Here is a 12,272-nt window from a genome sequence, read left to right on the forward strand (position 1 = left end):
AGTTGCTCTACAAGCCATACTTCAGGGATGTCCAACTTCCAAGAGACTGCGATCTACTCCCACTATAAAAATGCTGGCAGTGATCTACCCATTGGATTGACCAAAATTGTTGAGCCCATCTGAACTATATAATTAAAGCAGTTATTATACCACTTTGAACAGCCATGGCTTCCCCCAAAGAATCTTGGGAAGTGCAGCTTGTTAAGGGTGCTGAGAGTTGTTAGGAGACCCCTATTCCCCTCACAGAAAGTTCCCAGGATTCTTTGGGGGAAGCCATTCCTGCTTAAAGTAGGGTGATATTGCTTTAAATGTATAGTGCAAATGGTGCCTGAAAAGCTTCATCTTGTCCACTGGACATGTGGACAAGATGCTTGTTCTGATGCAGTGTCCCTCTGGTCTCTGGGTGTCTTTCCCAAACTTACTTTTAAAAAAAAAAACACTACTCATTTGCTGAATACTCAGATGAAAGTAACATTTCCATGGACCCAATAAGAATGAGTTGAAAGCTAAAGTCACACATAAGACACAAATAACAGCAACTTCCACATGGAAACATGGCACTTCAAGAGTGCACACAGATGCATAAGTAAACAGGAGTCTGCATGTCTCTGTTTTGTCTCTGAGGACTAAGCCCATCTAGGCCTTGTGCCAGAAGCCAGCATGGGCAGGTCAGTTGCCAAAGCCAGCAGGAGGAGGGGCGCTCTGTGGCTGACACTGGTCTCCTTTTTAAAAAATAAACATTTGTTTGAAGTCACCCGGCTCTGCAGGCAAGCAGTGGGCGAGGTAGCTAGAGCTGCCGCCACCACGCACATCTTCTGCATCTCTGGGTCCCACATCCATCTTTAGAGGAACCACTGCTTGTGCCACTGCAGACACGTCGAAACAGCAGAAATGTCAGTGAATGACCAGCAATGGAGGAGTACTCTGCTGCCTGTGCTATTTTGGATCCCCCAATCCCTTTAAAAATATCAAGGACTCATGGTGCTACCAGTCAACCTGTTTATCGATCATTCATTCTGATATTTTCGCAGGGAGATGCTGGCCATTTAATAGGTGTTAATTCTGATTTGTTGTCAGGGAGGTGAGATGACACTGCATCAGAACAAGCATTTCCTCCATACTTTCCAGGGTGTTTTCCTATCACTTTCCTCATCACAGAAAGTCCGATCTCATTGTGGAAGCAGGTTTCTCGCACAAGACCTTGTAATAATTATAGATGCACAACCAGAATTTGCAGATAGTATGTGACTGACTCCCACCTGAAAACAGTGAGAGTCTGGAAGCACCCTCAGTGGAGGGCCAGGGGACATGGGAAGCTACCTTATGCCGTCAGGCCATTAATTCATCTATTCACCATTGTCTACACTGACTGGCCTCTCCATTCCTCAGCTTCATGTGGGTTGTGAGTCCTTTAATTCCCCCTCCTTCACATGACATTCTCCAGCTACTGCTATCCAACACTTTCTCCTCCCTAAATCTGGGTATTCCCTGTGCAATGGATGTAGCACTCCTATCTGGATTTACAGAGCATAAGGAAACTCTGGATTTAGGGAGGAGAAAGTCTGAGATAGCAGTAGTTGGAGGAGAATCCCTCAGGGAGGAGGGGGAATTAAAAGGGATTTGCAATCTACACTAAGCTAAGGTATGCACCAGCCCTGACTGGCTTCCCAAGAGTTTCAGACAGGAGCCTCTCCCAGCCCTATTTGGAGAGTCTGGAAATTGAAACTGGGGCATTTTGCATGCAAAAGAGTAGCCATCATATAATATTTGTGCAAGCAAATCACAATGAATGCACAATAAACAGGTTGTCTGGATGAGCTCCCTGGATGAGCCTGCAAGCACCGGAAGCCAGGAGTCATGGTGTGGAGGTTCCGATTTCAAAATATGAGACACTCACAGAGTTCTGTGGAGCTGTAATGTTCTAGCAAATGCCTCATCCCTCCTAAATGGGATGGCAAGAATCTGTAGCAGAAACAAGTGTTCCATCAATTAATAAAGTGCTTACCATAGTGTTCTGAAGCTGTGATCTGTGAGTCTGCGATGTAGCCAGAAGCTAGGCCCAGAGGAATCTGACACCCTGAAATGAAAGGTTTGAGAAAATATAATGGTATTTTAATAAAGACTTATAAATAATGTTTTCTAAATTCTGGGCTTTGAGCTGTCCTGGGAATGCAACAGACCATGAAATATATTTCAAATTCCAGCTTAATATTTGGAATGCCTGATGGCTTGCTCTTGTAAGGCAGGACTAAAGTTGCAAAGATCTCAAGCCTGCCTAGGTTTTTGGGGTGTCATGGCATCCATAGAAGCAATAAGGACTCTACCTTATATACCGAACCTTAGACATTGGTCTATCTAATTCAAAATTGTCTGCACTGACTAGCAACAACTCTCCAGGGTTTCAGCCAGGGGTTCTGTCCCAGCCCTACCTAGAGACACCAGGGATTGAAACTGGGACCTTCTGCATGCAAAGCAGATGCTCTATCAATAAGCAACAGCCAATTCCCCATTACCTGCTGTAAAATGCAACAGAACAGCATTCTCCCTTTCATCTCTTCACCCATTACAAATGTTCTTTTAAGTGTATCCTGACCTGCTCTTTGCCTGATTGCCACGAGGAACAAATGTGAGCTTTATGTTGAAAGCAGCTTTCAGTCCAACTTGCAGATGTGTGAGGATTGATCAACCGCTAGAGCTAAGTGGTAAAAATCTGGATCTTAGGAATGTATTGTCACTCCTTTTATGTCGTTCTCAGAAACATAACACAGAGAAATGGAGATCTGAGCCTGTTCCTATCTGTGAATCAAAGTGCCAGGAAGAAGAATGTCATGCTTTGCTACTCACGCTGGTCGTACACTAGGAAGAAGGCACTCATCCCAGCCTGCTCATGCTCAGCAACCATACATTCCACCTGCCAAATCCCAGGGTGGGATGGGCTCATTTCCACTGTCTCAAAGGCACCTGCAACCAGAAGGTGGAAAGAAGGTCAGCTGGTTATTCACTACTGGGTGCTGAACACTAGAGGAAGGAAAGAAGAGTTTTGCATGTAAGTTAAGGTTGATCATTGGAGACTCTCCTTGTGAAGAGGGTGGTCCTTCAGAATGAAGTGATGTTACATGCAAATGCAAGTTCTTTGTCTAAGAGAAACAGCTTTAAGAGGTGTTATAACAATCCTAAGGTCTCAAATATAAAATAAATGTTCATAAATGTACAAGGCAAACACATACATAAGTATATAAACCATGTGTCTGAAATAGTACAGGAGAGCAATCCTGAAGCCATTTTGACTCTCCCAGTGACCTCAGATATTCCTCTGAAGTAAGGGAGGAAAATGGGGAAAGCCTTCCCATTGTCTTTTTGCTTACAAATCCTGTTTTAAAGGGTGTATTTGTGTATAAGTTCAGAATAGAGTAGTTATTTTCTGAACTTAAAAATGGAAAGCATAATGCTGGTGGTCAACAAGATTTGTGTATGAATAGGGTGAGCCTGTGACCTGGATTCAGGAACTAAAGTATTAACCATCTCAAAAAGAATGGCCAGGCTGTCCAGGTAATGCAATCAGTAACCATTATCAAGTATCCTGGCAAACAGGATTTCTGTTGTAGATCACCTCCTCTGCTGTATACATCCTTCTGTGATGTACACTGGTGCCCCGCAAGACGAATGCCTCGCAAGACGAAAAACCTGCTAGACGAAAGGGTTTTCCGTTTTTCGATGCGCTTCGCAAGACGATTTTCCCTATGGGCTTGCTTCACAAGACGGAAATGTCTTGTGAGTCTTGCGATTTTTTTTGCTCCCCCCCCCTTTTTCTAAGCCGCTAATAGCCTTTTAGCCGCTAAACCACTAAGACTTTAATAGCCGCTAAACCGCTAATAGCGCTAATCCGCTAAGCCGCTAATAGGGTTGCTTCGCAAGACGAAAAAATCGCTAGACGAAGAGACTTGCGGAACGGATTATTTTCGTCTTGCGAGGCACCACTGTATGTATGATGCTTCAGGGGGGTGGTCTTGGACTACAGATTGGGCAGTTTCAAAAGTCTATATAAGGGTTTGTGCATCATTGTTCAGGGTTCTCTCTCCTCCCTCCTTTGTGTGGGGAGTGCGGACCCTGTTGAAAAGTACTTTTCTATTGCAATAGAGATCAGGCTTACTAGGCACTTTGCTTCTCAATATACTCTGGTTGCCTCTGTTATTTTCTCCTACAGATAGGGAACCCACTTAAGAACTTCATATGGGCTCTTGGATACCCCATAAGGGAAAAGGAGAAGTTTTTTCTTATAACAGAGGGAATGATATTGAGTGGAGAAAGGGGGAGAAAGAGGGAGTGCTCCACCCTTTCTCCTCCTGCCACTTTGCCAAGCAGCCTTGCTGCACACTCCAGTGTTCAAAAAGCACATCTGCAGCATTTTGAGCTCTACAGTTGAACAAGGAATCTGCAGAAGAGAGGATTTAGCAGAGATGTAGCACTCCTTTCCCCAGGCTACTCACAATTGCTGTTTCCTAAGGGTGTGTTTGTTTGTTTGTTTGTTTGTTTGTTTGTGGTAGAACTCTGGTAGAACTGGAGTTAAGATCACAGAAAGCTGTTTTATACAACATCAGTACTGTATTATCTGCACTGACTAGCAGCAACTCTCCATAATTTCAGACACGGGGCATTCCCAGCTGTACCTGGCGAGGCTGGGGACTGATCCTGGGACCTTCTGATTATTATTATTTTTTAAAAGATGCTCTACCACTGAGCTACACAGCCTTCCACATAGCTACAGTCCATTCTGTCAGCTTCAGTTACAGTACATGTTGTGGGCAAGTTAGCCTTTGGGAGACTCTCTCTGGGATATGATAAAGAACGTTCAAAGTATGTGTGAAAGCTGGAGAGAGCAGCCACCTAGTTTACATGGGTGCTGTTGGGGCTTCAGCATTGCCTATGTCTATCCATGTTGATTCTCCTAGTTAAAAAACCAGCAACAGATTCAAATGTGTAAAGTGGATGGTACCATATTATACCTGTTGTTACCTGCCATCCTAATCTCCAAGTAGTGAGAGAGACTCCAGGGTACTTACCCAGTTCAGTTTCCTTGGAATGAAGGTCAGCAGAGATTGTGGTGCCTTTAGCACATATGGTTTTATTTACGTATATACATATAGGACGGAGGGGCTCTACAGCATTAATACTGCAACAGCTATTGCATCCCAATTAATATTCCATGAAGAGCCCCAAAGTCTAGCACGCAGCAAGCATGTTTTCTAGCTTGCTTCCAGCTCTCTCCCACACACAACTCTGGCTATTGTCTTCCTATGTAGCAGCTAAGAGAAGAGGGTGAGGGAAAGGCCCATCCATTTGTTCTATGGCACAGAGCAACACTTTTGGTTATGCCAGATGATAGTGCTTAACTAGCCAGCCAAAGCCATTACCTTGACAAAAGAAATGACTTGGCAAATTTCCCCTTATACATTCTACCCTCAGATACAGGATCCTAAGTTTGGAAGGGGAACCAGGGTTTCATGCAGACTGGACGTCCCCCCAACCAAAAAAACACTCCACATAACATTATATTGGGTGAGTCTAAAGTCTCCCAGTCCTTACTTGGAGTGAAGGAACTGAGGAATATGATCTACATTTCCAAATGTTGCAACACAGTTCTTGGCTATCTTTAAATGTGTTTTGAAAGAAAATAGTCTCCAGTGTCCCTTCTAACCCTTAAGGGCTATATTAGAGTTGTTGCTCAGAGCAGTAACCACTGAAGTCAATGGAAATGACTAACCTAGGTCCATTAATTTCAATGGGCCAACTTAGGGTAGAGAAAAGTTGGATATGGCTCTAAAATTCTACAATGATGAATCTGAAGAACTGCGTTCTGCTAAGCCCTGGTTTAAGTTAAGCATGATCTAAGCTAAGCATGATTTAGCATTATTCTGTACATGGCTTCTACTTGGTTTATTGTTATCATTATTACATTTATATCCCACCTTTCCTACAAGGAGCTCAAGATGGCATACCTTGTTCTACCCCTCCTCAGTTCTATCCTCACAACAAACCTGTGGGGTAGGTTAGGCTGAGAGGGGGTGACTGGACCAGCTTCATCCAGTGAGCTACATGGTCCAGTTGGGATTTGAACCCTGGTTTCCCAGATCCAATCCAACATTCTAACTGCTGGACTACACTGACTCTCTACTGCTCTATGTGTCCTCTAGTGCTATAAAAGAGGCACTGGCTCCTGAGCTCTTTCCCCCTGAGGAAATTCCATAGTATTCCAAAGGCAGAAATAAGCTGGCAAGAAGGTTATGTATAAAGACATCCATTTCATAGCTTACCAGGATAGAGGTTGTAGACTCCTAATCGGTACTCCTGGGCCGTTCGGATGGTAAAGACTTGCCCATGGAAGTGGACAGAGTGGATGTCTTTGGCACCTCCGACATTCAACAGATACCACCGCACTCTCTGGTGCTGACCCATCACTAGTCCTGGTAGACTGTCTCTGACATAACCATTGATAGCTGGAGAACAGAGAGAAGAAAAGAAGAAGGAAAATCAGAATGCGGAAAAGGAAGAGCAAAAGCCTTATGTATGCAGTTGTTTTCCATTGTTCGGATATATATACATTTGTTTTCATATGAAACAATTATTATATAGTCAATTGTTTTCATATAAAACAAAACAAAGCAGTATATACAAAAGCAGCAAATACCATATATCCCACACTTTCCTTGTTGCAAAAAGCCCAATTCCCTATGTTTTGAAAATCCAAATACAGTGGTGCCTCGCAAGATGAAATTAATTCGTTCCGCAAGTTTTTTCTTCTTGCGAGTTTTTCGTCTTGCGAAGCACGGTTTCCCATAGGAATGCATTGAAAATCAATCAATGCGTTCCTATGGAAACCGACTTCAGACCAGGTCCGGGGACAGTCTGTCCCCCGACCTCTTCTGAAGGCTGGGGGGGGGGACAAGGGCTTTTCTTCCCACCCCCAGCATTTTAAAAAACCCCAGGACAGCGGAGACTTCTCCGCTGTCCCGGGGCGATCTTAAAATGCTGGTGGGCGGCAGCGAAGCCTCCGCTGCCGCCCGCCAGCATTTTAAAAAACCCCGGGACAGCGGAGGACTTCTCCGCTGTCCCGGGGCGATTTAAAAGCCCCCGGGAAGGCAGGCAGGGGGGAGCAAAGACTTTTGCCCCCCGCCGGCCTTCAGAAGAGGTCCTGGACCTCTTCTGAAGGCCGGCGGGGGGCAAAAGTCTTTGCTCCCCCCCCCGCCTGCCTTCAAAAGCCGTCCGGGATAGCGGAGAAATGAAGGCTGGCGGCGGGAGGAGGTGTCCCCGCCCCGCCGCCAGCCTTCGGAGGAGGTCCGAGGTCAGTGGGGAAGACGTGCTGCGCTTCCCCGCTGTCCCGGAGATTTCCCTATGGGCTTTCGTCTTGCGAAGGAAGCCCATAGGGAAATTCGTTTTGCGAAGCGCCTCCAAAATGGAAAACCCTTTCGTCTAGCGGGTTTTCCGTCTTGCGAGGCGTTCGTCTTGCGGGGCACCACTGTAGGAGAGTTGCATTGATTGCATAGGGAATCTCTGGATTCAGGGAGGAGAAAGTGCAGGGCAACAGCAGTTGAAGGAAAACAGGTGGAATGCTAGGACATTTGCCAAGCTAAGCAGTGTCTGGTATGGTTTCAAACTGGATGAGGGGGGCAGTGTGTTGAGATTCCTGCATTGCAGCGGTTTGGACTAGATGACCCTAGGGGGTCCCTCCACTCTACAATTCTATTATTTGTCTGCCCCAGCTGCAAGAAAACATGTCTGTCCCATAACAGTCTCTACAGTAACTCTCCAATGGATTGACTTTACCCCCAAAGGTGCACTCTTCCATTGACTTCCTAGACAGACGGATGCCAACACAATTCTATGAATCTGAATTTACTGGAATGTGATTGAAAATAGCGAAAGTCAGGAAGAGCCATTGGGTGTTCCCCTCTGAAAAGGCTCCATCTTATACAGCCACCTTCTGCAGATCACACAGCAGAGGGACACAGAGCGGAGCTTCCATCAACAATTTGAGTAGATTTACTTGGGAGAAGGCAGGGATTTCCATCACATCTCTCCTTGCCCCAGTGCCAATTATACTGGGAGCATGGAAAGAGACGAAGAGGTGGTAAGGAGGTTATTACCATAGAAAGAATTGCTTGCTTTAAAGGCAGGATCATCTGTCTGGATGTGGCAGGGATGCAGACAGTTCCTCTCAAGGTTCTCAGCAAAATACCAGCTCTTGGTCTCATCAAAGATGGTGAAGAGCAAGGAGAATTCCTGGACAGCCAGCTGCCTTCTGTATGCTGTGCTCAGTACTCCAGGCCGGCAGATAATCAGAGGTCCAACAAGACCAGAGTGTAGGTCTTTCTCCTAGAATTAAAAATTGAGGGCAGGTGGAAGTGAGGCGTATCAGTTCCTGTACCCCAGCAGCACTGCAAATACAGAAATCACCAATACGGTGCTCTCCAAGACATTGCTGGACTACAATTCCCATCATCCCTGACCATTGGCCATGCTGGCTAGGGCTGATAGGGTGTTGGAGTCCAGCAATAACTGGTTGGCATCATGTTGGCTACCCCCATCTTAGAGTCATGTTCATGCCATGTCAACCTGGATTATGAGGCTAAGAAGCCTCACCTTTTAATGGGGATTAGACAGGTTCCTGGAGAATAAAGCTTCTCCTCCTTTGTGACCAGTATACAGGGGGTGTAAAAAAAAGAAAGAATTGCAAGCTAGCTACTTTTCTGTGGGCCTACTTACAAGTCTAGTATAAAAACTGAAATCTCAGAAGTCAGATCCAGTTATAGCTATGCAAAGCTGACGCGTATGAAGCTCTCATCCCTACTCTTCCTTCCCTTTCTTTGCTCCCTTCCCTTTCTCTGCCACAACAGCACGTTCCGTTTAATGATTTCCTCAGATGGGCTGCAATCCTTACTATATATTAAGCAGGACAAGGCCACTTTCACATCAGATGTAATTTTCAAAGTCCTCCCTTTGCGCCCATGCCACTTAGAATGGGAGCATGGAAAGCAAAGGGGATGCTGATGGAAGTAACAAGGACAATTATGTCCTAGAGCCATCTGCGGCAAACTTCCTCAAATGTCTTAACTAAACAGATGAGGAGTTGCAGTTATGGAAAGGGAACCCCAAGGTGTTGCTCAGTGGGAGCTACGTGCTTTGCACACATGGCATTCCATGTTCAAGCCAGGTAAGCCTGGGAAGGGCTTCTGCCTGAAGTCTTGAAAAGCAACATTCTGTGACCTGACTAGGAATGGGGAAATCTGCTGGTTTTGATTTTCCCAGCCTTGAGTTTAGTTCTCTACATTTCCACATCTGTGTGTGTGTGTGTGTACTAAAATATATGCACTAAAATACTGATGAATATTATATAAAATGTCATCATGAATATTTATCAGTATTTTAGTGCAAATCTCCCCTAAAATACACATTTTGTTTGTAATTTTTGCCTAAAAAATTAAATAATTTTTGCATTTAAATCCATCTTCAATTGCAAACCAAATCTATTTTTTCCATCCTTAGTCATGACTGATCTCCTCTCTTGACAAGAGCACATGCAGACCTTCCCTCTGAGAGAACTCAGGGAACAAGAAAAAAAGAGCCTTTTCAAGTGTGGCCCCCTGCCTGTGGAATGCTCTTCCAAGTGAGGCCTGTTGCAGCCATTGACATCCTTTGGTGTTGCATTAAGACTTTCCCCTTCAACTAAGCATTGGATGGAATTTGATCCAGCTGAGTTTAATGATGTTCTTGATAAGTTCACCCCATCCCATAGAAGCTGGTGTTTTAATGTATTAATTTGGTTGCTTAGCGTATTTTTCGCCCTATAGGACGCACTTTCCCCCCTCCAAACATGAAGGGGAAATGTGTGTGCGTCCTATGGGGCGAATGCAGGCTTTCGCTGAAGCCTGGAGAGCAAGAGGCGTCAGTGCGTACCAACCCCTCTCGCTCTCCAGGCTTCAGGAAGCTATCCGCAAGCCTTGCGAGCCCGTCGGGAGTTCCTGCGGGCTCGCAAGGCTTGCGGGCGGCAGCCTGCAGCCCGAAGCACGGGGCGCCCTCCGGAGAACACCCCGTGCTTCGCGCAGGTGTTGGCAAGCCTTGAGCACCCGGGGGAACTCCCCCCGGGCGCAAAAGGCTTGCGGGCGGCAGCCTGCAGCCCGGAGCATGGGGCGCCCTCCGGAGGATACCCCATGCTTCGTGCAGGTGTCCGAAAGCCTTGCGCGCCCGGGGGAACTCCCCCCCGGGCATGGAAGGCTTGCGAGCGGTAGCCTGCAGCCCAAAGCATTGGGGCGCCCTCCGGAGGATGCCCCGTGCTTCGCGCAGGTGTCTGCAACCCTTGCGCGCCCGGGGTTAGTTGCCGCCGGGCTCGCAAGGCTTGCAGATAGCAGCCTGTTCTGGGGGCTGGGGTCGGGGGAAGCTTGGGCTTCCCCTGCCCCAGCCCCATGGCTGGGGGAGGACTAATTTTTTTTATTCATTCCCCCCCCCCAAAAAAACGAGGTGCCTCCTATGGGCCAGTGCGCCCTATAGGGCGAAAAATACGGTATATTTTGTTGGAATATTTTTTTACGATGGTAGCTGTTTTTAACAATTCTGTATGCTTTCAAACTTGATCTAAGTTGCCTGGAGACAGCCTTGTGTTAAATGACAATCAAATCAAATCATCAGTATGCAGATATAATTTGCTTGTTTTGCACATTAAGTTTCATCAGCTTGCAAGAAGAGACTTTGCTTTTTAATCTTTGCAAGGTGCCCGCTTGTCATGGCCCATGAAATGCCCTGATACAAACAGCAGGAGAGCATGCATTACCCACTTACCAGGCTAATACTGGAGAAATATGCCCATGCCTTGCAGTCAAACTCATTGGCTGTAGGAGCCATGTGAGACAACACCTTGATGGAGTAATCTCGGACCTCGCCAGGCTGCACAGAGTCCTGGATGGGCTGCTCTACTTCCTCCCCATTTCCTTCATAGGGCAGCAGGTTAGAATGGAATGAATACGGGCGGGAAGCCAGATTCTTGAAAGTCACCTGGGTGAAGGGAGGGAAGAACAGGTGTAAAGAGGAGAGTTAACTTTTGGGAAGGGGGATAAAGAACAAAGACAACTCAAGCTGTTCTTTACTCTATTGGGGTCATCACCTTTTAAGCTGGAAGACTATAGGCCCAGTGCTGGCTTGGGTTGGTGGGAGTTGTAGCCCAAAATGCCTGGAGGCCACCAGGTTGAGGAAGGCTGATCTGAGCCAAAACTACCAAGGTAACCCTGGGGGCCTGGCCCCGTTGGGCATATTACTGGCCCCCTCCCTAAATGATCAGCTTTTTTTTTTTAAGTACCTTGCCCTTTTACATATGGATATATTAATGCAGAAATCTGCCCAATCACTCACCAAGAAGAAGTGTAATTAAATAACTTTTTTTTAAAAAAAGAAGTAATCTTACACAGGTAACTGTAATGACTCCCTGCCCCCCACCGCATCCATAGACCTTCTTCCTATACATGACCAGCCCAAGACATTTTGCTGCTTGAGATGAAAGACAAGGTGATGTGTTTTCTCCCATCTCCCATTCCACATCCAAAAGCCAATTGAACTGGCAGCTGACACTGGAGATGAAAAAGTGTCCTGTTGGGCATCTGACAGCAGGCTAGCTTAGTGGCACGGGGCAGTTCATGTGGCACATACAGTTCTGCCATCCAAAGTTTTGTCTGCTGCCTCATTTTGCCTAATGGTAGAGCTGACCCTGACTCCTTAACACAAAGTGTGTGGCTACTAACCTGTTATGGACAATCAAACTGGCTCAAAGTCTGAAGGAGCCCTGGGCTGTGTCCTTGTCTCTATCAGTGCAAAACTGCCAAGTGTCTCAGAAAAAAAACGGGACATCCTGGTTTTGGGAGTGAGATTGTGGTGACCATTTTGGGTGCCGCGCTCTCGCCCTGGAAAAAGCACTTTTCCTAGGGCAAGATTGTGGCATGGGTCACGTGAATCGACAGGGAGCACATCCTGGAAGACATGCATCCCTGTTTTTGAAATGAAAATGTTGGACAGTATGTCTGTGGGATGCTGATCAGTGCCAAGTGGCTGGGTCTAGTTGCCATTTCAATTCTTCACAGAGCTCCAGAGCAAAGCTCTGTCAAGGGCATTGTAGGGAATTTAAGTGGCAAGCACTGGGCCCTTACTAGGTGGCTGGGGTCCTTGCAGTTGCCTAAGAATTCCAGGTGCTGACATCAGGCTTCTCTTACAATGATATGAGCTGGACATGATAT

At 46.3% G+C, this 12,272-nt stretch overlaps 1 protein-coding gene across 1 annotated transcript in view; it reads right to left on the reverse strand.

Moving 5' to 3' along the window:
- F8 (coagulation factor VIII) overlaps positions 1 to 12,272 on the reverse strand; it is a 68,836-nt gene that overhangs the window by 11,729 nt on the left and 44,835 nt on the right. Inside the window, exons 16-21 of the mRNA XM_077922674.1 lie at positions 10,831 to 11,043; positions 8,142 to 8,370; positions 6,312 to 6,494; positions 2,845 to 2,961; positions 2,002 to 2,077; positions 756 to 840 (exon numbers count right to left, since the gene is read on the reverse strand). Coding sequence (XP_077778800.1) covers positions 756 to 840; positions 2,002 to 2,077; positions 2,845 to 2,961; positions 6,312 to 6,494; positions 8,142 to 8,370; positions 10,831 to 11,043 — 903 coding nt within the window. The remainder of the gene's footprint in view (positions 1 to 755; positions 841 to 2,001; positions 2,078 to 2,844; positions 2,962 to 6,311; positions 6,495 to 8,141; positions 8,371 to 10,830; positions 11,044 to 12,272) is intronic.

Source organism: Podarcis muralis, chromosome Z, assembly GCF_964188315.1.
Source record: "Podarcis muralis chromosome Z, rPodMur119.hap1.1, whole genome shotgun sequence".
NCBI lineage: Eukaryota > Metazoa > Chordata > Lepidosauria > Squamata > Lacertidae > Podarcis > Podarcis muralis.